The following is a 20,185-nucleotide window of genomic DNA, read 5'->3' on the forward strand; positions in this document are numbered from 1 at the left end:
ACTGTCACACAGGAGCTCTCCACCATTTTGGATCCAACACCCTGAATAACGCCGGACACTCCTGTCAGCCTATAGCGCCAGAGAGGGAAAGAGAGTATCCAATGGAGTATCCAATGGAAGCCAATCAATGATTTAAAACTTTGTAATCAATAAATTATGCTCAAAGGCCTGCCACCCCTCCCAACCCATATTTTCTTGTCACTGAGGGGAGCAGAATCTATTTCCGCACTGTAACAGTATGCTGGCTCATATATCTGGAGTAGCATGACAGCGCAAAAATATGCAGGCCAGAAATCATAGCTGCTTGGATGTAAGGAGAGCTTCTGGGATGTATTTATGAAGGAGAGCCATGGAATGGATGGTTGTAGGGAGGGAGGGAGAGAAGGATTGATGGACGGACATCAAAGATCCTGTCTAAACTTTACATTGAATGATGAACATCCCTTGTAGAAGATAATGTCTATAATGGATGTAAATGTATTTATTTTACAATTCCTATCACAAATGCAGAACTAGTATGTGCAGGACTACTAATGTAATTGCCATGGGCCTGCCTGGACAGAGACTAAGCTGCCTGTACAACAACGTCAACCAGACGTTCCATATTTAGAATCAGTGTCTAGGGTGGGGGTGCAGTTTTGGAGACCTAGAGATTGGAACCTACTGTCACTTAGTGGGGATTTGACCACTCCAGTTAGAGCTTCCTAGATATTTCTTAATTTGGAAGTCCCGGAAGTTTAGGGTCCTTTACACATTGACTGACAGGAAGGCTGCGTAAGACGCAGCAGACGGAAGGCACCGATATCTTTCCCGGGATATTAGAAAATCTTCGAAAGCACAACGTGAAGAATCACTAGGGGCCTACATTTAAGGTAATTTCTGTTATGTGATCTTGTGTTTGATTCCTAACGAATGTCTCTGTGTGTTTTTGACGACTGGATCGAGGGACAAGGTGTGCGGCGGTAATCGGTGGACTGTGCGGCCGCCCGCCGGGTAGCTTGGAGGATAGAAATGTGCGCACTTGTTCAGTTCGTTGTTTTGGTTAAATTAAAGGAAACACGAGGACGGAAAAACGTCAAAAAACTTGCCCTATTCGTACGCTTTGTTTGTGGTTTGGGTGACTTGTATTTTTATCACTGCGTATTAGCAACGTACACTACCAGAAAATGACTATTCCGTTAACTTACTAGGCTATAGACATTAAAACCGTGTGCCACCTGGTTTTTGTTGCGTGTTTTTCATCATATTCAGCATGTTGTCGATGACCATACGAGCATCCTTGTCAGAGGGAAAGACCCTGTTCGATACACAAGACATCATGTCAACAATATAGATGAGTCATGCAAACAAGATATGGCCTTATGTTTATCAGAGCATAACCATTTTAAATGCTTTACCCTGTAAGACCCGATTTAAAATGTCAACATCACCTTTAGCTCTCTAAAAAATAAATTTGCAAATACGTTTTTTTTTGAACGACCACATTTACATAACCAATGTGTCCTATTGTCTAGCCTTGCAAAGCTATTGTATATTTAGGAAGTTTTAGTATTAGGGTTAGTATAGTGGATTATTTATTGCTACCTGTATGTTCAGGATATTTCACTTATTGAAGCTCAGCATATATGTCAATTATGTTCTGTGTACTTATATGTTATGTTATGCCAGGTGCTTGCGTTGTCTTGTCTAAAGAATTTCAGTGCCCAGTCTGACCTTGTGTTGTTCTGTGTACCAGACAAATAAAAGACTTGAACTTGGATGAATTTTGTCTTTCAAACAAAAAAATAGCAATTGAAGAGCTAAAGGTGACGTTGTAATTTTACAACAAGGGGTAAGACCCCTTGGGTTAAATGCACTTTTGTTTGTCCACCTAGGCCTATATTTATTCCAATGTTATGTATAATTGATGCAATATTACTGGTATATATATATAATATTCCAGTGGCAAAAATTCCACTGAAACGGCACAAGCTTTAAACCTTGGAATATTACAGGAGGTGAGGCCTGTGACTTAAATAGACCCACAGCTTACACCACCGCTCGCCATGCCATTGTGGGCCCGGATATGTTCACTTCAATCGTATAAAACCTATCAATAACTCAATTTTCCTGAAACACTGTTGACTGATGCTTTTGAAAGGGATTCAAGTCTTACTACAGTGTATTACAGGAAGACTCGTGGAGCTTCAAGACTTATGTCCATCCTATGGACCAGCTGGGAGCCAGTAGAACAGATACAGTTTTGCAGTTCTAGCTCAATATAGCCCAGATCAGATACCTGGTCACAGGGTTCAGGAGATTGAGCATGTGGCTGAGGTCATTCTGCTCTCTGTAAAATGTCTGCTTTCACAGCTGACGTTTCAGCTGCAATGTGTCTGTGTGACTATGGTAACAGAACTAGGCTACAGTGTCTGCTAAGGAGTCCAGATCTTGGTCAAGCCTTTGTCTTGCACCCACAGTGCTGTTGACTCCCCCTGTTTCTTCTTCAGATTCAACAATAACTTGTATATTATTGCCAACATTCCATTACTTAGTCTCATATTGCTGTGGGAACTTGTGTACCAAGAAGAACTCACCGATAGGGGTGTCCTATATCCCCTGGCTGTGGTATATACAGCAGGAGACCATAGCTGTTGTGGGACCTATGACCTGTTGACTAAGTCAGTGATTCTGTGCCGGTAGAGGCAGGTTTTGGGTTATGGTCCATGCAGGGGCACTGCCAAGGATTTTGAGCCCCATGAAAAAAAAAGTTTATAATTTCGTTTTTCAATTTCAGGGACCCTTAGAATCGTGCGAACTTTCCCCCCCTATACGGCGCCCCTGGGTCCATGAACTCCCAAAAGTCTATCACTTATCACACACGTAGGGTGGAACCATGCTCCCACTCTTGTGTAATGCAGCTGGCAAATGAATGACACATTTATTTTCCTTAGGTGCGTTTGTGCCGATATCTGCTACCAATTGGCCTTTTCATCTGCGTTTTCTTATGCAACGTAAGAAGTGAGTGAGAGACACTGATGAATGACAGAATGAGAGAAAAGATGTGTGTGGACAAATAAAAACAAATGAATTCATCAAACACATTTTGATTCAAGTTTCATAAAATACAAAAAATACACGATTTAGGTTTTCAGTCATGATACACATCATGAATTTATGTTTGTGTGTGGTTATGGATGTCCTGGCCCAACACAAAAGCATGCCAACCCACACTACCCCCATTCCTGGAATGGTCAAACTGACCATTGGAAATACCCCTCTGAGGTCTCAAATGGTTGGCAGTTCTCACTAGCAAGATAATACTATAAGGGTGATACAAGGCCATAACCAGTCTGCACACCTCTCTTGACCCTGTTTCCCTGTCTAGGAAATACGCTGCAGATAACTTGGAACCCTCCACCCTCCAGATAATTGCTACCAATCCTTGCTTTTAGACCCCCAATACACCACGCTTCTAGCCTGACGTTGTCATACTCATAATTCTAGTCAGAATATGAGTCTGATAACTCTCCGTTGGGCTGTGACTACGGGGCGTGTTTCAACCGAACTCGTAAAACAAATGCCTCTTCGCTCAATTGGATAGACCTACAACCAATCAGAGCAACGTAATATGTTGTTTGTTGAAAACAAATTCAACCCAAGCGCTCTTTTGTGACGTTGTTGATTACGTTACTGTTTATCATCTGTCCATCATTGTATAAAGCCCGCCCTGGCAATTTCATTGGTCTGACCAACTCCTGGTCTTATATAGTTTGTCCCCAATACGAGCCCCTCCAGACCCAACTTCCCGACCATTTTTTTTTGTGGGCGGGGCTAAGTTGGGCTGGGAGCCAGGCTACCACGCTTCACAATTCTTCCTCACTTTTGTTTTTTCATGTGAAAATGTGTTCTCTGGGGTTGATTTCTGGGGTGGAAGAGGGCAACAGATGAAAGAGTAAGAAGTCCCACCTGACCTGCTTCTGTTGTCAATAGAGATAGAAATGAAAACGGGATAGACACAAATGGTGGTTTTGCATATCTATCGACTATAATTTCAAATCAATATAAGTTGTATCGAATGATAATATAGGAGATATATTGTGAGGACACTCATGAGCTACGAGACATGACTGCCTCTGTACCTCCAAACTCCATCTGAGGTCATTGAACTTGGCTTTGCACCAGGTGTTCTTGAGACATCAGACTAAGATGGACTGACAGCCACTGCTAAATCCTCACACAAGGTTCTTGATGTAGCAACCCGTGGGAGATGTTGAGCGTCTCCAAAAACCTTAATATCTTCAGGTTGGTGAACTTCCATGTCAGTCTTGTGAATTTAGGTTGTGTCCATCTTTACAGAATTACTTCCTTCTTTTCACCCAACCCCCGTTAGTACCGTCCTGATTGGTTGTATGGACCAGCCAACTTACTTAATTCTTATGCACTTTCCACCCGTCTGTGTTCCATTCCTGATCGAGAAGCTTCTTGCTGAAAGCGTGCCTCTGGGGCAGGAAGCCCAAACAGCAACTTCACTCAGTACATACATACATACATACATACATACATACATACATACATACATACATACATACATACATACATACATATATACATACATACATACATACATACAACATTTTTTACAGAACATCCAAATATTTTGTGCACAAGAGGATTCTGGGAAATTCTGGAACTATATTCAATTGTCCACACTTAATAGTTAGGGTATCCATAGTTTAGCATTTTGTGGTCCTGGAGATGTCGTTGGCCGGTTTGCTACCTCTCACTTTCCCGCTACAGACTTGTCGACATGGAAACGCTCGTGGAACGTCTGGAGCAGACTGTGATTCGCCTGGAGCAGGTGTCCCTTAAGATGCAGGCGTCCAATGGCATGGACAACGGGGCTTGTGTCAATGGCATCAGCGGAGGTAAATGTACATTTGTGAATGAATTCAAGTCTGTTACCATTTTGGAACCAGATTTGAATTCTACAGTACCTTTGGCGGTGGAAAGTTCTACCCTTGACTGTCATAAGTTCTACACTTGGCTGTGGTAGGTACCATACCAAACGGAACACATTTCAAAACACGTTCTTCTCTGCAGTGTCCCAGTACGTGGAGGCCTATGACTGTCTGCTGCGGGGCCCAGTGTCAGAGTACCTGAGGAACAGCCGTGCGATAGGAGCAGATGTGGAGAAACACGTGAGTACCCCTCTGTGTACGTGTGTGTTTCCTAGTCGAAGCTTTCAGGGCCCTCGCTCTGCCCTAGTGAGAGTAGAAGGCTTTCCAGAATGGTGCTCCTGAGGCCAATTCTCGGATACACAAGCTTGAGGGTTATATTGTCAAAAAAAGACCAGTGAACCTTGAGCAATGGGTGGGAAATTACTGTAACACACAAAAACAACTCTGTTTGCCTTCTTGTGTCTCTACCTCCAAAGAAAACAGTTCTTTATGCCTCACACTCACATCGGACTGAGTGAGGAGGTGTTTGGGTGAGTTCTGTAAGTTGGGAAAACTCCTTTTAGGGGCAAATCTTCCCTGGGTTTCCCTACTCCTTAAGAGGAGGTCTATTCCCCGATGCTAGACATGCCTTTTGGGTCCTCATCCAGAAACAGTTTGTCTGCTCTGGGTAGAGAGGAGTGTTAAAGAGACAGTGCATTCAGTCGTTTAATCTGGCAGTAACCAACATGTATTTTATGTCACTTAGCAGTATCTGCTGTGGACATACAAGCTTATGACTTTGTTTTTGAAGTTGATAATGTATCAGAGCTTTGACCTTTTTACCCCTGATCTTTGCAATTGACAGGCAGAGATGGTGAACAATGCCCTGCAGGTCCAAAGGACTTTCCTCAAAATGACCGCCACACACCAAGAGCCTGCACAGGTACAACTACGTAACATTCCTGCTTCCTTTGTCCACCTTTCATCAATGCCAGTCTACCGTTCTCAACACCGGACGGATTCAATCCGTTTGGAGAATGTCCTGTAGATGTTTGAACTAGGCCTGTCATCTTTCAGCGGGTAATTTCATTCCTAATAAATCTGTCTCAGTGGGTGAATGGATGACTAACTCGTGAGTTACACCGTGGATGAGCATGGCAAAACGTCAAGGCAACACCTTGCCAAATGTATTCATTCATATTATAGGGCTATTAACGTGAAATCATCCCATTGATGTTTGGTTCTCTCTGGGATGCAGCTTGCTTTATTTTGTATTTATATAAGTCATTTATCATACACTTTTTCTTTGAGGACATTTATTAGTGAATTGAACGTGTGTCCCAGCCAGCAATCCCTGTGGATCGTCCACATGTAAACAGTCTCCCATTCCTGGTCCAGTTTTTCTCCCAGGGCCGTCAGCTTGAAGCTGGGGGTTCCTTCACGCTGACTCGCCGTCTAAAAAGACCATTGATGGCCTGAGCTCCGCCCACTATGTAGAGAGGCCTGGTGGAGAACTGGGAGAACCTGGTCAGCAGAGGGACTCTTATAAACCTCTGGCTTTTCTCTCAGCCTGTCCTCTGTGTCTTTTTATGGCCATGTTCTATATTTGAGCTCCTGTGTGTGTGTGTGTGGGGGGGGGGGGGGGGGGGGGTGTTGCTTGATGCCAAGTCTCTCACACGCACAGTTAAGATGCAAACAGAGAAATGGAGATTGGACAATAAGAGCAGGATTGGCATAGGCAAACATTGTATTTGTCTGTGGATAGTATTATTATTCAATATTCAAATTCGCATATATAATCTAATATTTGTCCTCAAATACCTACCTCACTGTCTCAGATTGATTTCAATGGGACCATGAGTTCCAGAGGCAGACTGTGGGAATGTTCTCTGAACTGGCCGCTGGTCCAGTGAAAGGCCCATCTGTACTGCGTTATGGAATTCATGTGCGTCTGATTTCCTCGCGCATCTACACCAATACTGGAATCGCTGAATTCAGCAGTTCTGTAATTCAGTTTGCACATGAATGTTTACAAGTACACAATGGATATTCTTATCTTACTGTAGGACAAACCACAGTATTATACATCGTATCAGTTGCCACAGTAGAAGAACAAAATCCATGTGACCTCCCCGTCATGATATATTATAACACACAGAAAAGACTCCCTGTTTTGGATCACTGCAGCTTTAAAATTAGGTTACCTATCTACAAATGTGCATTGTACATAGCAAAGGCCTCTTAGATGCAGGTCAAAATAAGGTTTCTAGCTGCTAGCATAACACCAGGGAAACAAAGTGTTCTTGTTCCTGGTTGTGTGGAGGCTGAGTGAAGGTAAACTGTAAACATGGGTAGAGCTCAGGGCCTTACATGGCCAGTGGTACTCTGGAATGCTGCTGAGGGGAGGGAGGCTGGAGCTGGGAGCCTGAAGTTATAGCTTCTGTTGACTGTTACCAATAACATTTTCACCTTGGTCGAACCAAACCCCCAACCTCCCCTCCTCTGTTTCCCTCTCCCCCCCCCTCCACCCCCCAGACAGAGCTCTCGGACCTGTTGAAACCCATATCGGAGCAGATCCATCTGATCCAGAGCTTTCGGGAGCGTAACCGTGGCAGCAGCCTCTTTAACCACTTGTCGGCTGTCAGTGAGAGCATCCCAGCGCTGGGCTGGGTCGCCGTGGTGAGGGAACACACACAGACACACACACAATATACTGATAGATATTCTCATAAATACAGTACTAACACACTTCCTGCTTCCCTTGAATGTTGCTGGTACAACACCAAAATGACCCCAAAGGTTAAAGCCTTACTACTTGAAATGCTAAATGAATGAGTTGGACTTGATGTCAGGTTTGTGTTACAAACAACACATTCTTCTCAAATGATTTGCGTCAAATCTGTTTGAAGTCAACGTGGCCGGCCTCTCCGGTACCTGGTCTCTGCTTTACAAAACTACGGGAGCCACACCTGTTTGTGTGTTTTCACACTGTATCTTAAAGTAAGACTTTTGCACCAATCAGGGATGTTTAGTAAATAAGGGGTGACAGGAATTGCTGACAAGCACATCTCTTTGTGGTTATGTGTAAATCTCCATGAATGTCAATCGACATGTACATATTTCTGCATTCTGAACCACATCTTTCTGTCTGTCTGTCTCTCTGTCTGTTGTTGTGCCTCAGACTCAGAAGCCCTGTTCCTACGTGAAGGAGATGAACGATGCTGCCACCTTCTACACCAACAGAGTCCTTAAGGACTACAAAGACTCGTACGTATCTCTGTGTTCCTGGTGCTCCTCCTCAGGTGCTCCTCCTCTGGAGTCAGATAGCTGAGCGGTTAGGGAATCGGGCTATTAATCAGAAGGTTGCTGGTTCGATACCCGGGCTGTGCAAATTTACGTTGTGTCCTTGGGCAAGGCACTTCACCCTACTTGCCTCGGGGGAATGTCCTTGTACTTATTGTAAATTGCTCTGGATAAGAGCGTCTACTAAATGACTCCTCAGCTCCATATAAACACAGCCTTGTAGTCCCGGCCCCCTGAAGGTCAGTGTCTGATGTGGACTCCTGGAAGTACCCATCCTAAAAACGACTGTTCTTAATGCTCCTCTCTCTCTTTATTTTTCACTCTTGACAGACTGTACCCTGTTTAATTACTTTATCTTCCGTTATCGGCCTACTTTTTTTTATGTGTGTTTTTGTGTTGGTGTTTTGGGTCCAGAGACAAACAGCATGTGGAGTGGGTACGTTCCTACCTGTCAATCTGGACAGAGCTGCAGAACTACATCAGACAGCACCACACCACTGGTCTTGTCTGGAGCAACACGGTGAGTACACACACACACACACACACACACACAGATGTCTTTGCCGGGGGAGGGTTGGAACCTGGGTGGACGCTGGGTTTCAATTGAGCAGTTGTACCCCCCCTCTCTTCTCTATCCCACCCACTTTTACTATGTATGAGTCATTACGTCAGATGTTAGCTCTGTAGTAGCAACTTAGGCTTGGGACAAGATCTGTCCGGAGATAGCTTGTGATCTAGGGGAGAGTCATGGCTGCTGGCAACAGCAAGTACATTGGGTCATGTCCCCTCCTGCCTTTTACTCTGTCCACCAGTGTTTGTGTAAGATGTCCCTCTTGTTCCTCCATTAGGGAATGACTCATTTCAAGAAAGTGTGCTTTCTATAAACACCAGGGCATCCTTGGGAAAGAAAGTATCCGTTTGTGTGAGCAAAACTCAACATGGAACTGTGTGTGTGCGAGCGTGTTTTTTTGATGTCCGACGTGCACGCATGTGCGTGTGTGTCAGCTGTGGAGCCTGCCATCAGCCAGAGCAGGGGGGTAAGGGTGGGGGAATAAGTGTGCTGTATCAACAGGTGGCACTTAGTCTTTAGTTGAATGACGGTTTTCTTTCTTCGCTGAAGAAAACCAACAAAAAGGCTAGTGTGCGTTGAGCCAGACACACCTGTTCCCTAACACACCGCGATGTAACTTAAACTACCCGGCTTAGTTTCCCTAAAGCTGACGCCTGCTGTCCAAAAGGGTTAGTGACACGCTCATTCACACATACACAACCCCCCCCCCCCCCCCCCCCGCACACACAGGCACACGTGTGTTAACTCAGGAACACACGTACAGAACGCACACAAGACAAAAACTCACAAAGCGCTTAAATGGTTACTGTAGGGGAACAGGAGGGTTTTTTAGTTACAGCATACTAAATGTGCAACACATAGAACTACAGGTCATGGAGTGAACTTCCTGAGCTGTACCCGACAGGAACTGAACGTGAGAGATGAACTTTTCATGACCCACAGCACCGCTGTGTGTGTGTGTGTGTTTGCACTTCGCCAGCAGTTGTTGACGTTGTTTAAGTTTTGATGGACTGTGTGACAGACTCTGGCAGCTGGGCTGGTTGTTGTGGATTTGGAAGACAGACTGAGAGGTGTGTGTCTGTGTGTGTCTGGATGTGTGTGTGTGTCTCTGAGTCTGTGAATGAACTCTATATGGCCAAAAGTGTGTGGATGCCTCACCATCATGCGACCAAACTGATGTCACGGGTGTCCTTACGTCGTCCGTCAGTATCCCTTTAATCGGTCAATACATTCCTGTACGTTACTGGGTAGAGGTCAGGGTAGGTTCCAAAAATGGTATTGGTCTTGGTTAAAATGTTATTTTTCCACTCATTTTAAAGGTTAGAATGGGGTGAACTCTAGCCCTGTCCCAAGGTAAGCTCTCCCTGATTCATCCCATGTGACTCCTTCTTCACAGGGTCCCATTGCTACTTCGACACCTTGCACGCCCGTCCCCGGCTACCCCTGCCCCCCTCCACCACCACCCCCTCCCCCCGGACCTCCACCAGGCTCCATGGATGAGCCTCCCCAGCCAGATCGCATGGCCAGCCAGCATGCAGCCCTGTTCGCCCAGCTGAACCAGGGGGAGGCCATCACCAGTGGTAGGTCGCCTGGAGGTGTTTGATGACTTATATTGTGAAACAACTAACAAGGGAAGTGAGGAGAATAGGTTAAGAGGAAGAAAACTGTGTGTGTGTGTGTGGGGGGGGGGGGGGTGGTGACAAGAGTATAGATTGAAAATAGCTTCATCCTCTCTCATGCACTCACGCTCTGCAAGGCCTGAAACATATTTCGGAAAACCAGAAGACTCACAAGAACCCCAGCCTGCGATCCCAGGGAGGGGTCCACCCCTCCAACCCCTCCAGGAACAGGACCCCCGGGGGCTTCTCTGGCAGAGGCCCCCCCCAGAAAAGACCCCCCCTGCTGGAGCTGGAGGGAAAGAAATGGCGCGTGGTGCGTGTCTCTTCCGCTGGTTCGACACACAGAAACCAGTTCATTACTGATAACAGTTTGCCCATGTAGGGACAGATTTTAGAGGACTTTTAAGGTCTTTCTTAGTCTATGCATTCAAACTGCAAAAACTCACAAGCATAAATAAACAAACATAAGCTTATGTGGCATGAGCCTTTGGAGTCTAAGGTCAACCCATGACACTGACTAACTACCTCCTGGTTGTTGTTGGTTATCCCTGCAGGAGAACTTTGAGCAGAATCATGATCTGATCATCGAGGACACAGAGCTGTGCCAGGTTGCCTATATCTACAGCTGCAGCAACTCCACCCTGCAGATCAGGGGCAAGATCAATTCCATCATTGTTGGTGAGTCCTAGTCTACCATTCATTAACTACCACAAAATGCACTGGCTAAGATGCTGTCTAGCATTGTACGACTTCCTATTTACTGTATAGGTGAATTCACCTGTGTACTTATCTGATCTTTGATATTCAGCTCTACTTTCTAAATGCAAGATTTGTATGGATGCCAAAACGAGTAAATGCCAAATTATAAATAAGTAAATGTAATGTACTCATGTTACCTATAAGACTACGTATGACCCTGATGATTATGAGGATGACTTCTCACAGACAACTGTCAGAAGCTGGGCCTGGTGTTTGACAACGTGGTTGGTATTGTAGAGATCATCAATTCCAAGGACATTAAATTGCAGGTACGTAAAGACTTTCACTGAGGAAACTCAACTCACATTAAAGCTCAGGTCTTGTGTGTGCATCCTTAACTCCAACTATAATATGAAGACATTTACATCATTGTTAGGACACATGCCAGGATAATTATTACAAATAATTTCTTAGTACCACCTCATTGTGTATTGTTTTTAGAGAGTTTTGGTTGTGTTGCTTCTGTTGCTTACCCAGGTGCTAGGGAAGGTTCCCACCATCTCCATCAACAAGACAGAGGGCTGCCATGTCTACCTGAGCAAGGAGGCCCTAGACTGTGAGATAGTCAGTGCCAAGAGCTCTGAGATGAATATCCTGGTACCTCAGGGTGATGATGACTTTGTAAGTGTGTCCCCGTGCCTTTCTGTGTGTGTGTGTGTGTGTGTGTGTGTTTGCTGACCCTCTATATCGTTCTGCTTGTTCCACAGAGAGAGTTCCCAGTCCCTGAGCAGTTCAAGACCGTCTGGGATGGTTCTAAACTGGTGACGGAACCCACAGAGATCGCTGGCTGATCGCTGCTTCATTCCAAACATCATCATCATCATCCCTTGTGCTTTTGTGGATAAGGGAATGGGTTCAATGCATGGAGATGATGCTAACCGAATGTAGCAAGCAGAAACTACTGCATTAAGGTCATAAAAAATAGGTTGTAGTTTAGCATTGAGATTAAGGTTGTCACAGTATTTGATTTTCACAATTTGATTATCTTGGCCAAAGTAATTTACAATAACAAAAAACAATATATAAGACTTTGTCAAATTCATAACTTTGTTTGTGTGTGTCATATGAGTGTAGGGAGGTAGAGAAATAGTCTATAACTTTACAAATTAAAAGCATACAAAAATAACAATTACATTTCCGGTCAGTTCCAACAATTTTATTAACTCTAGTAAAATACAGCAAAAACTATCTTTCCCCCAAAAAATGTCTGTTCTCGGACATGGCTCAAAATAATGGCGTTTTCATATAATATTTTTAGCTGAAAAACGATTCATTTTAAACCATCAGAAAAGAACTAAAGACTCATACGTAAAGACCCTGTAGAGTGGCAAATGAATCATTTCTGTTTCCTCTACTGAGCCTATTCAACTTTCACGATGCACGGCCAAGAGAAGATGAACAAATCACTCTCTGAGACTACTCGTTACTCCCGAGTCATATTAAAGATTCGTTAAAAATGTACAAATCGTTCATGAACAACACATCGCGAAACACAATTACCCACAATTCTCAAATAAATCCACTGAGTGCTCACCCAGACACCCACAAAAGATGTCATCCAGTTACAGGGTGTTTGTCACTATACCCATAGTCTAACACGTCGGAATTCAACTTTATAAATTGTTGTCACATGTAGCGCTTTCACCACAGGAGAACACCTCATTTGTCTTACATTTGTGTGCCATAGCAATAAAGGCATTTATGTAAGTATGGTAATGGCTACATACAGTAGGTACTTCCTATTAACACCTGTGTCCAATTTGATATGGTGAAGTACAGTATGTCTCAGACCTAAAAGGGATTATTTTCACCTAAAGAGAGTGAAAAGTATACAGTATGACAGAAGCCGTAGAATTGTTTGTGTTTGCCTTATTATGTAAGATCAATTATGCTGAAAAGCAGATTATCAATGTTGATGGTGTTGTACATTCTAGTTAAAACTCAGTAAGGTTTTAGCCTGGCCAGATTTTACTGTGTTCAAGCAGCTCTTATAAAGCAACTAATTATTCAGAGGTCTGTTAGTAGAGGAATTCAGTATAAATCAATGTGCCTTCAAATCAAAAGCATATAAAGCCTTTCAAATTGCAGCTTTTACAACCGTAAGAATATTTTGTGTCAGGTGGGGTAATTGTGCATAGAAGGGTCTGTATACTTTTGATGTCAACAGTACATGACCATTAATTACCAGCACTGTATACCTTTATGTTAAAACATAATAGAAATTTACATTTTGTGCCCATCAATTATTATTACACCAACTTTATTACGTACTGGGTTTTGCATCGGGCAAAGATGCGTTGAGACACCAGCATAGAAGATTAGTTCACCATTAGTGCTTTCACAACGTTTAATTCAACATAAATTAATACAATATAAATGTGACTATAAGTTTTTCTAAATAAATAAAAACTGTCCAGAACTTGTCTCAGTGTCTTTTGCTAGTGTTTTCATCTGTAGTAATGATAGAAAACCCATTGCTTGAAAACAGACTGGTATATGTACAAAAGCAGCTATTTGACAGAGAAATACAATATGTATCTTTACCATCTGTTTAAGGAGAGATCCTGGACACAGATATTATACAAAATCACAATGTTTGATGACTATATTTCCCTCAGAGTCTTGGGTAAAAAAAACCTCATTTTCCTGATCTAGGGCAACACTGGTAGCCAGTCCTCTGTCTTTACTACCAGCTGCTATGTTAGTGTGATACTTTGGACAGCTTCTGGATTGCACACTGGGGCCTCGATGTGCTATCACTCTGAAGCCTTCAGAGTCCTGCGTGAACAACATCTCTGTGTCGCTCAGAGGCCCATGCAGAACACCCTTCTGTGGTTTTGCTTCCATCCACCTGTTCTGAGAGCTGTGGGGAGCGTTTCTAAGTGGGCTGAGGGGAGCTCTTGTCATTGGAAATGCAGCCGAAGACGACAGAGGGTGGTTCTCTCGACTGCCTCCATCCTGTGACATCCAGGGGGTGGAGACAGGTGTCCTCTGTGTGGAGGTTCTCCCTTTAGCGCCCAGTCCAAATCCCACCTCACTCAGCAGGCTCTCGCACATCACACTTCCTGTGCATTCATGCCTCGCTCTGGGAGTTTCTTGTGGAGTCAGAACATCCCGATCCTCTGAATCATGAGTTACACAACCCATCTGACCGGGCTCAGCCAGATGCTGACTGTACAGTGGGCTGCTACAGGTGCTCCATAGATTCTCACTACACGGCTCCCCCAGGGAGCCCTTCTCCATTTGGGATGAGTGTTTGTAGATGTCCCTCTTTATTTTTGGTTCCTCCGTGCCTTTGTCAACCTTCTCCTCTTCAGAAGCATGGTACATGTCTACAGGGGGGGTGATGACCTCCTCTGGCCATGCTGTAGCCTCCGTCTCCCCCCTTTTCTTTCTGCTCCACTCACAGCTTACATCCACCCTTTGCTCCTCAGACAGCTCTGGGACAATCTCTTGTTTATGTTTGGTCCCAAAACTCATTGGATTGGTTGAGGTGGTGCTTTTTCCTGTCGAGGTAGATGATGAAATGTAAGCGGGCTCCACGTTGGGTTCTGCATGTGCCTGGTTGACAACTGTTGGGCCAGGTCATAGGAGAAAACATCAGTCATCCAAGTAAGAATTGAATGCCTGAATCATATCACATCTGTTGTTAACAGCAATAATATTAAAACATGGGTCTGAGTTAATTAATTAAGTGCTTGTTTCTGTCTGTGTAGAAAGACTTACCACTGTGTGCTGGAGCTAAAAATGCAGTTATGGAACTCTGTTTAGTGTTAGGCATCTGGATCTTAGTCTGAGTGAAGTTTAACGCTACTCCCAATCTGTATCCTCCATGTCTTGCAAGGGGATTGAGCTGTTTGGAGATGGGGAGGACCATTTTCTTCTGAAACATTAGATACAGAGAATGTTTTTATAATCTATACATGAAATCTGATCTTGATTTCACACTAATTAGAAAGAGATGGCCAACACAACGATTACATAGCAGTCAGCACGATTCAACATATTCTACCTTTTTAGCTTTTACTTTTAGATCCACGGTGTCAAACCAGACGCCACACTGCTCTGACGTCTGCTGAGCTGATTTGGAGGTTTTCATCATGGAAGAGCAGGCCTGGCAGGCTGGATGGCTGATAGACAGTGGGAGCTTTGCATATGAATCCTAGCTGTCTTTTTATGAGAGGGAATAAGGACATCTTATTACAACATTTGTTTACGAGGAAGGTCAAAATATGGCTAAATAGTCCACAGGATGCACTTGTAGCTAGCATATCCGCATGTATAACAGATAGTATTGTACTACAAAGTGCTGATTTCGGAGCGAACCGAAAAGTATTAGTCCAGGCAAGTGGAGATTGACCGAGGTCTACTCGACAAATCTAGCTACTAGTTTGATTATAGAAAAAAAAACGTGCTTTCAATTAAGTGCAATGTTAGTTAATACATAAGCTATTGTGAATCTACTTGCGTACCTTGTTGTAGAGATGCTGTTCTTATTTTGATTTTATGGCAGATTGCAGAGACGCTGCTGATGTCCTTGTTCTATTTAAATATCCCGCGCTCAGACTCAGATTTGCCAGAATGTCCTTCTGTAATGAGCGTCAGAGTCAACTTCACGCAGCATTTTTTTCAAACCATAGGTTTTGTGCGCAAAATATATTAATAAAATCAAATGTAATGGAAGTAAAAATCGTTAAGATAGAGCTCTTAAATGTAGTAATTTATAGTAAGGCAAATGGGCAACCTAATGTATTTTCGCTTGGGGTCCTTCATTTCGCTAGTTGTTTAGGTTGACGTCACTACATTTGGCCAAGGGGTGAGTCTCAAAATATGAACATTAATGTTGATCTGTGTTTGAAATGTCCATGTAATAACCGACGAAACCCAACACGCGGTACTAACAGTATTTCACTTGTATTTGTATACATGCTGTTTACTGTATATAGGCTACGTACGCGTATTTGTGTCGGCTAAAACATTCACAAAGGAAATGGAGGAGGCTAGCTTAGCTGAAAGCTAATGTTGTGGCTTATTTATATGCTAGGTACTTATGCAAAGCTACATATTATCGCAATAGTTTGTGCTCATCTAAATTCCATAGTTTTTTGTAACTTAGCTGTTAAGTATTTACGTGTAGATTTCTGACTGACATTAGTTTTATTGGTAAATTAGGTCCTACCTAGCTTTCAGCCTTCAGCAACTATATTTTGATTGTGGTTATCATTAGCCTGCTGTATCTCTTTCGATTAATTGGAAATGAAGTGTCAGATTGACCCAATGCTTAGCCTGCATTTACGATCTCCATTTTTGTCGTTTATTATTCCTGAATTATCTGCTGTACCATTGTATGCTGTAATTTTACTTTGCTTTGTATATAAAGTCGTCTAAAATAATGTAAATGTAATATCAATAACTTTGCTGTTATCTACAGATCATCTCACGAGACATCGGCTGCCACCATGTTCCATGGAATACCAGTTTCAGGAGGGATTGGAGGAGGTAGGCATTGTACCCGTAGAAAGTAAAAAAAAAAAAAAAAAACATTGTCCCTGTCATCTTGTACTTTTATCAGATTATGATGTTATTATTATGTTATGTTGTACATTTCCTTTACTCATAGTCCTGATAGTTCTGACTCTTTGTATGCCCGTTTGTTTTGTAGCCCCTGTCAATAAACCAGAGTTGTATGAGGTAAGTCTCACCACTCGTCTTGTATTATTGTAGTATTAGCCATGAAATATCCAAATAACATTACTGGGTTGAGATTGTTATGTCTAACAATATCCAATGTTGTCATTAGAAATGCTGAGTTAATACTTGTGTGGTACTGCTGTTGTGGTTGGAGATGGTTCTTTCTCTTTCTTCTGTTGGGAAGCCAAATCACGCCTGTTGTCTAACGCATGTTTAAAATCTATTCCTAGGAAGTAAAATTGTATAAAAATGCAAGAGAAAGAGAAAAGTAAGTGCCCTTTCTATCTTGACAAGGCTAAACATGAACAAGTGTCCCAGCTTTCTTGGTACCTGCGTTCATTACATGAAGCCTCACTATCATCGTCTTTTTATGGAGGTTTGACAACATGGCCGAGCTGTTTGCTGTCGTCAAGACCCTCCAAGCTCTGGAGAAGGCCTACATCAAAGACTGTGTCACTCCCAATGAGTGAGTTCCTACCTTACAGCATCGCAGTGTCTGGATGGTTCTGTGTGGACTTGGAGACTGATTGGGGTGTCTTACTCAGGTACACGGCTGCCTGCTCGAGATTGCTGGTCCAGTACAAGGCTGCCTTCAAACAGGTTCAGGGATCGGATGTGGGGTCCATTGATGACTTCTGCAGGAAGTACAGAGTGAGTTGGTGTTCTGATTTGGTTGCTGGAAGGCAGCAGTGAGAGATCGTTGTGTTCTGGCTAACGAGTGGACTTTCCTTGCTCGAGCTCGAGCTCGACGCTGCAAGGGATGCGCCCGGTGATGACGGCGTAAATTAGACATCATGTTTGACGTGTGGCTGACAGTGGCAAATAAATGCTTGCAGACATACTTTTTCTGTTTAATACAGTCTTCTTACCATTGTCATCAAGTTTAGGAAAATTATAGGCAAATCATAATACCGCAGTTTGTGTGTTGAATCATAATAGGCACACCGAATGGTTTGATAAAATACTGCATACTGTTATATAACTAATGTATAGCATGTGATGTGTTAAAGTTACTAAACAGTGCCTTCTATTTGGAGGACTCCTATATGACAACATGTATTAAAGAGGAATGTATAGTATGTTGTGTATTCATTAACACTCACTAACATTATTACCACCCACTCTGTTGTCTGTCAGCTTGACTGCCCGCTGGCTATGGAGAGAATCAAGGAGGACCGACCAATTACCATCAAGGATGACAAGGGCAACCTCAATCGCTGCATTGCAGATATAGTATCTGTACGTCTCTCCAGCATGCATCACATATTAAACCCTCCACTTAAGGGTTTTCAATTTTAAGTGCTTGGTTTTGGCTTGTAGTCAGCAAAATGTCAGGGTCATTGCAGCACTTTAAGTTGTTTTTGACTTTTGAATGCACTGGTCTCCAATAAGGAACTTCCATAGGGTGGAACAGATTGGCTTTGCCACTTCTGCATTTGTCCAATAGGACCATCCATGGAACAATGAAAAGCTACTAAAACTGACTGCAAAATGTGGATAAAACAAACATTTGTTTGAGGAAACCTTAAACTGCCTGTAAATGCTTCACAGGCAAGAGCAGTTATACACTGATCATCCCCCGAGAACAGACATGTTAGGATCAAGGTTATAGGTGCATGTACAATCTGGACAGTAGAAAAGTCTGCCATATTGTGTAACAATATTGTTATTTCCCTCTCCTTCCTTTAGCTCTTCATTACTGTAATGGACAAGCTGAGACTAGAGATCCGGGCCATGGATGAGGTACATTTTCCTGTCCTTACTCATCCCTTCTACACTTGATCATGTTTGATTGGTGGATTGATTGTTTGGGTTTGTTTGTTTTGTTGATCAGATCCAGCCAGACTTAAGAGAACTTATGGAAACCATGAACAGAATGAGCAACATGCCACCTGACTCTGAGGCCAAGGACAAAGTCAGCCTTTGGTAAGAAAGAGATTCATTCATAATATTTAAGCTATGAAACTGCTGCATAAAGCTTTTTATATACAAAATGTCTTTGTACTTGTGTTACTACACCACCTAAATTCAAATTGTATTGAAACATTTCTACATGCAGCATGCAAGCAGCACATTGTATGGTCATGTAGATTTAAACAAATGGTCTGTCAATCCATCCACGTTTGTGATCTTTCTCCCTAGGTTGACAACCCTCAGTAGCATGTCTGCCTCTGATGAGCTAGATGACTCCCAGGTGCGCCAGATGCTGTTTGACCTAGAGTCGGCCTACAACGCCTTTAACCGCTTTCTACACTCCTCCTAAACTACAGTTCCCATCATCCATTGGGACCGTTTGGACTTTGACACCATACATTATATCCCTTCCCCCTTTTTGACTTGTCCAACTTCTCTGGTGCAGACCCTATCCTAGCTTCGAATCAGAGCAGCACTTGACGTTGTGGCCTTGCTCAATGGGGTCATCCTGTACAGTGTTGTTCCAGCTTGTCACAGCCCTATAACAAGGCTCCCCAGCCTGTGTGCTTGTCCAAATTCTTTACTTTTGTTTTTTTTACATCAAAAGGCCTGGCTGACTTTTGTTAGCCAGTTGCGCAGAAGACATTTAAGCCTTTCAGAAATATTTTTGGAGATGGGTGTGTTTGAAAGGCTGACACAGCTAAAGCCTTCATATGATTGATTTTTTTAATCCACTGTCTTTTTCAAAGCATGTTATATCTTGTTGGGGGTGAAATGCCATGTGTGATAAATCTGTGAACATGAGTGCAAATTGAGAATTTATAATCCGCAATAAATTATTAAAAGTTTAGGGTGATAAGTTTGATAAACATGAATTTGTTCTTTCAGACTGTTTTTCTCTTCACCTCCACTGTTGGTTTAAGTGCACTCAGGTGTAACACCCAAATCCCCTTTTTTTCTGTAGGTGAAATACATTTGATTATTTTCTATGTCTGTATTTTTTTCCCCTCGTTTTATTTCAATACATTTTATATTAGCACTATTTGAGTACACGTCTAAGTCCTTTTTACTTCCGCGGGTGTTTTGGGGTTTAAATTGATTTGATAATGGGGATTACCTTCTCCAAGGACCATAGTAAAAGGTTTTTAACCCCTTAGTTAGGATTAGGGAAGAGCACATTTATTAAGATGTATCATTGTACATAACATAAAGAGAATAAAGCATGAATAAAAGAAACACCTTCAATTCTACCTCCTAACATGGCTTTTATTGAACTCAATGCACAAACAATATGATCCATCTTAGTCCTCTTAAGGGGTTAACTGTTGTGCCTTTTGCAACGGTTACATTCTGAAATTAAGTGATACCCTGGACTAAATAGTATATTTCTTTGTAACCAGGTGAGGGTA

At 42.9% G+C, this 20,185-nt stretch overlaps 3 protein-coding genes across 6 annotated transcripts; 2 read left to right on the forward strand and 1 right to left on the reverse strand.

Annotated features, from left to right (window-relative positions):
- The first annotated feature begins 644 nt into the window (after positions 1–644).
- cap2 (cyclase associated actin cytoskeleton regulatory protein 2) lies at positions 645–13,590 on the forward strand. Its single transcript, XM_084695780.1, has 13 exons — positions 645–872; positions 4,780–4,907; positions 5,083–5,180; positions 5,785–5,862; positions 7,455–7,598; positions 8,101–8,186; positions 8,637–8,742; positions 10,190–10,373; positions 10,550–10,725; positions 10,967–11,090; positions 11,358–11,440; positions 11,649–11,792; positions 11,879–13,590. The coding sequence occupies exons 2-13, from the start codon at positions 4,790–4,792 to the stop codon at positions 11,960–11,962; spliced, it is 1,425 nt and encodes a 474-aa protein (XP_084551906.1). The 5' UTR covers positions 645–872; positions 4,780–4,789; the 3' UTR covers positions 11,963–13,590.
- aunip (aurora kinase A and ninein interacting protein) lies at positions 13,562–15,820 on the reverse strand. Of its 2 annotated transcripts, none has more exons than XM_084695782.1 (4): positions 15,644–15,820; positions 15,184–15,337; positions 14,898–15,054; positions 13,562–14,743 (listed from the first exon to the last, which is right to left on the reverse strand). In XM_084695782.1, exons 2-4 carry the CDS (start codon positions 15,271–15,273, stop codon positions 13,749–13,751), a joined length of 1,242 nt encoding a protein of 413 aa, XP_084551908.1. In that variant the 5' UTR covers positions 15,274–15,337; positions 15,644–15,820; the 3' UTR covers positions 13,562–13,748. The 2 variants fall into 2 exon arrangements, with proteins under 2 accessions (XP_084551908.1, XP_084551907.1); XM_084695781.1 differs by having other exon boundaries at positions 15,184–15,341; positions 15,644–15,802.
- Positions 15,821–15,855: 35 nt separating this feature from the next.
- vps28 (VPS28 subunit of ESCRT-I) lies at positions 15,856–20,026 on the forward strand. 3 transcript variants are annotated; one of them, XM_084695784.1, is made up of 10 exons: positions 15,856–15,987; positions 16,603–16,670; positions 16,834–16,862; positions 17,093–17,130; positions 17,239–17,328; positions 17,408–17,513; positions 18,000–18,101; positions 18,552–18,605; positions 18,697–18,788; positions 19,005–20,026. In XM_084695784.1, exons 2-10 carry the CDS (start codon positions 16,631–16,633, stop codon positions 19,123–19,125), a joined length of 672 nt encoding a protein of 223 aa, XP_084551910.1. In that variant the 5' UTR covers positions 15,856–15,987; positions 16,603–16,630; the 3' UTR covers positions 19,126–20,026. The 3 variants fall into 3 exon arrangements, with proteins under 3 accessions (XP_084551910.1, XP_084551911.1, XP_084551912.1); XM_084695785.1 differs by lacking the exon at positions 15,856–15,987 and adding an exon at positions 15,988–16,065; XM_084695786.1 differs by lacking the exon at positions 15,856–15,987 and adding an exon at positions 16,121–16,215.
- The last annotated feature ends 159 nt before the right edge of the window (positions 20,027–20,185 follow it).

This window comes from Hypomesus nipponensis, chromosome 4, assembly GCF_054491055.1.
Source record: "Hypomesus nipponensis isolate SF chromosome 4, ASM5449105v1, whole genome shotgun sequence".
In the NCBI taxonomy this organism is placed as follows: domain Eukaryota; kingdom Metazoa; phylum Chordata; class Actinopteri; order Osmeriformes; family Osmeridae; genus Hypomesus; species Hypomesus nipponensis.